The 4,389-nt window shown below is 56.3% G+C and overlaps 1 protein-coding gene across 1 annotated transcript in view; it reads left to right on the forward strand.

The window, feature by feature from the left end:
• EPN3 (epsin 3) overlaps nucleotides 1–352 on the forward strand; it is a 10,042-nt gene extending 9,690 nt beyond the window's left edge. Inside the window, exon 11 of the mRNA XM_014541141.1 lies at nucleotides 58–352. Coding sequence (XP_014396627.1) covers nucleotides 58–352 — 295 coding nt within the window. The remainder of the gene's footprint in view (nucleotides 1–57) is intronic.
• Nucleotides 353–4,389: the final 4,037 nt, after the last annotated feature.

Consider the following 4,389-nt stretch of genomic DNA (forward strand, 5'->3'; position numbering starts at 1 on the left):
CTCCGGCCGAGGCCCCGCCCCCGCCCCCGCCCCGGACCGCGCCCACCTGCTCCCCAGACTTTGGGGCGAGGCTAGGATCCGCTGGGGAAGCCCCGACAGCGACCCAGATGCTTGGGAGGCCCTGGAGCTAGAGACGGACCACTGGACTGCTCGCGGCCGAGGCCACGTCCCCGCAATAAAGACTGGAACCCAGGGTCTCGCTCTCACCAAGTGGACTCTTTGCGGGACGTGGCGGCGGGTCTGGACCACACCGCGAATCGCCGGCTGCTGTGGCAATCGCTCCCCTCCCCGCACAGCCCCCTCCGCCTGGCACTGTGGCTCCCAGATGCTCCCTGAGCCCTCGCTCATGTGATCATTTCCATTCATTTGTCACACATGGGCGTTGGGTTGATGGAATAGCGAGGAACCCATTTATTACGCACTCACGTGCTAAGCACTTTAGGCAGATTACTTGCTTTAATTCTCGCAACCGCCCTCTGAAGTAGGTAACATGACTCCCATTCAGGACTAGCTACGTTATTTGCAGGGCCCAACCCAAAATGAAAATGCGGGGCCCCTTGCTCCGAAATTGGGTTAAGAAGGTCAAAATGAGGACAGCAGAGCATTAAACCAAGTGCAAAACCCATTTGATAGAGGAGGAGACTGAGGCTCAAAGTCACCAAGCTAGCCCAGAGTGGGGCCGGGACTTGGCGTCAGACAGTTTGGCTCCACTGGCTTGGAGGTCCCCGGCTGCACAGCAGGCTTAATCGGCAAATATTGACGGACTGTCGTGAACCAAGTGCTGGGCTTGACTGTGGAGAAACGACTAAGCATCCCTAAGCCCAAAGCCTCCCGGAGCTCAGAACTCAGAGGGGCAGGCGAGCCAGGTACAGGAGCCCCCAGGCTGGCAGTAAACCCCATCTCAGCCACGCAGAGGGGGCCTGAAGGCTTATGTGGGATCTGGGAAACCAAGGGGGGGCTGTTACCTTATCCTGGGAGCACCCTGGTCACCATCCCTCCTTTTCTACTCAATGCTCTGCAACCACTGGGCCACCAGACACTGATGCATCCTTAGTGCTCAGGGTCTGGCCCTGCAGGCTGCCAGCCCCACCCGCTTTGGGGTGCAGGGAGACAGTAGCCTTTCATAGGCCAGAAACACCAAAGTTGGGGTTTCGGGAGACACACAGTGCTGCTGTCCTTCCTAAGGCTGGGGTGGGGAAAGGAGCCGCTTTTTGTTTTGCAGGGAGTCCCACCTTGGCTGTGAAAGGCAGGATGGACAAGAGCACCTACTTAGGAGTCAGACTGACAAGAGTTCAAACTCTGCTCCAAGATTTGCACACAGTAATTAATAATAATAATATAATCACTTAGTAATAAGTGGTTATGCTCCCTGGCCTTGAGTAAATTACTTAACCTCTCTCTGACTCTGCCTCCGTTTCCTTGTCAAATGGGAACAAGAGTTCCTTCCTTCTGAGGTGGCTCTGCGGCTCCTCCCAGGCCACTGTCCATTTGGCCTGGGGTGCACCCTCCGCAGAGGCTAACCAGGAGGATTAACCTGCCACCCCCCTCATTCCTGGTTTGCAGGCAGTGCGAATCCAGCCCCCATCTGTCTTCTGCCCCCCACACAGGTGGTCTCCATCCTTGGTCACTGACCGCCCGCCCTTCACCCCTCCCCTACTCGGGCTCTTTTAAATTGGCTGTCGCGGGAACACTGCTTCCCTGACCCTCTCCCCCAAGGGGTGCTGCTTTGATTCCCATGAAGAAGAGGTTGGTACCCTCGCTCCCCACAGCTGCTTCCAGACCATCTTCCTCCTGTAAGACCCCTCCTTCCTTCCTTGAAGGCTGGGAACCACTGGGCTGTCCCTGCCTCCTCCCGCCACCACCCCAAGGGCTGTGTTCCACCTCATTCTTGCCATGCTTCAGTCTTGGCTCACAGTCTTCTACTCACCCAGGTCTTGCTAAATCCCAGGTGACTCTATTGTCCGAGAGGATGACCTTGCATTTCCATGACACCTCAGCAACCCTCACCAATGGTCACACTCTGGAGGTGGTTGTCACCCCGGATTCCTCCACATTCACGGCAGGCTTCCTGTTCTCTGACCCTGCCCTCATGTCTCCCAGGGAGCAGCCACCAGACTCTCCGGCGTGCCAACCCTGGTGTCATTTCAGCGTCTCAGAGACGCCTCTCCTCCATTTCATCAACTGCCTTCTCTAAACCGAATCCTTCTCCTTGGTATTGGTCACAATTAGCCTCACCCGTCTCGAAAGTATCTTTCCTCTCACATCATGTCCATACGCTCTGCGTCCCCTGCCTTTCCCCTGCCCCCTCACCCCACTCTACCAGCCTCTGCTGTTACCCTCACCTCACTGGTATAGCATCTGCCAAGCCCGCCAATGGCCATGTTGCTAAAGCCAGCGGACCTTTCCGTGTCCCATCCCAGTTGGCTTCTCTGGAGTCTGACCACATGGACCCCCTCCCCTTGCAACTCTCTGTCCCACTGCCTCTGGGGTGCCACCCTGTCCTGGTTTGCCCTTGACATTGTGGCCATTTCCCCTCTTGTCTTTCATGGATGCACTCCTGAGTCCCCCAGCCAGGCCCGAGCCTGCTTCCCTCCACTCACTACAGTCTGCCTGATCTCTCCTGTGCCCGCACTGTCTCCACGCTGAGCACCCAGATTCCTCTCGCCCACCCACCTCTCCTCTGCATTCCAGAGCCTTGTCATGTCTGCATGTATGTCTCAAGGGCTCCTCAAGCCAGCATGTTCAGAATTGACCTCATGAACCCCCACCGAAGCCTCTCCCTGTACTGACATCCCCTTCTGCCTCCACCCCCACCTGGTGCAGACCTCCACAGTCTCCTCTGGTCCGGCTCTGGCCTCCTAACCACTCCTGCTGCTGCTCTTGCCCCTTTCCAGGCCATTCATTGGGGAGTCAGAGGGAGCTTTCCAAAACGCAGGGTCACTCCCCTGACCAAGCCCTTCAACAGCTTTCTTCTGCTCTCATCAACAACAAAATTCCCTCTCCTGGCACAGGAGTCCCTCAAAGACTTGGGCCCTCCCCTCCCCCAAACCTCAATCTCATCTACTGCCTCTCTTCCCTGTGCTCTGAACTCTTGCCAGGCTGGCCTCCTGCAGATCCTCAGCCTTGACTCACACTGCTCTGCCCCAGGGCCTTTGCATATCTCCTCCTCCTGCTTCCCCAGTACTCCCCACCTGCCCTCTCCAGATTCCATCCTCTTGTTCTTTGATGGCTGCTACACAAACATGATTTCCTCAGGGAAGCCTTCCCCCCTTGCCTCTCCCACCAGACCAGGTTCCTTGTTATACTTAGTCATGGTCCTTCTCCCCGTGGGTGGTTGTACATTCATTTGCATGGCTTTCAGATGAGCTTCTACCTACTTCATCAGACTGTGCGCAACACAAGGGCAGGTGCCTGGTCTCTCTCTGCCACCGTTGTGACTGGCAGAGTGTCTGGTAGGCAGTGGGGGGGGGCACTTAATAAATATTGGCAGAATGTAGCAAATCCTTCATCAGACTGCACAACACAAGGGCAGGTGCCTGGTCTCTCTTTGCCACCGTTGTAACTGGCAGAGTGTCTGGTAGGCAGTGGGGGGCACTTAATAAATATTGGCAGAATGTAGCAAATGAGACAAGTGTGTAAAGCAGGGGTCCTCAAACTTTTTAAACAGGGGGCCAGTTCTCTGTCCCTCAGACCGTTGGAGGGCCGGACTATAGTTTTAAAAAAACTATGAACAAATTCCTATGCACACTGCACATATCTTATTTTGAAGTAAAAAAACAAAATGGGAACAAATACAATACTTGTATTTGCATGTGGCCCGCGGGCCGTAGTTTGAGGACCCCTGGTGTAAAGTATCTGATGGGACATAAAGTGGGTTCGTCATTGTTGGTCAGGGAAGGCTTCCTGGAGTGGGTGCGATTTGAGCTAGACCCTGATATGGAGAGGCGGCACAGAGGCAAAGCTCACGGGCTGGATGGGCCCCCACAAACCATATTTTCTGCCCCGGCCTCATTTCTCATTTCTAAAATGGGCAAGGGTTGACAAAATAAGCCAGGGCTCTGGCATTCCACGGCCTTGACATCCACCAATCCCTCATGTTCTCCTCAGGAGGGCGATCCTCCCTCAAACAGCTGATTTAGGTCTAGCTCAGTCCACCCAATTTCGTGCGCACACCCAGGTGCTCCCAGTCCCGGGTTGTCCTGCATGGAATCCCGCGCTCGGCCACCAGGAGGCGCTCTGAGACCAGTCACCGGCCCGGAGTGTTGGCTAAGACCAGCCGGCGGTTAGGTCGCTCCCCGGGCCCGCCCCTTGCGGCCTCCAGACCTCCCTCCCTCCCTCCCTCCCTCCGGGTCCGCAGCGCACGGGCCCAAGACCTGGAGCTGCCCTGCT

Source organism: Myotis brandtii, unplaced genomic scaffold (assembly GCF_000412655.1).
Source record: "Myotis brandtii unplaced genomic scaffold, ASM41265v1 scaffold265, whole genome shotgun sequence".
In the NCBI taxonomy this organism is placed as follows: Eukaryota; Metazoa; Chordata; class Mammalia; order Chiroptera; family Vespertilionidae; genus Myotis; species Myotis brandtii.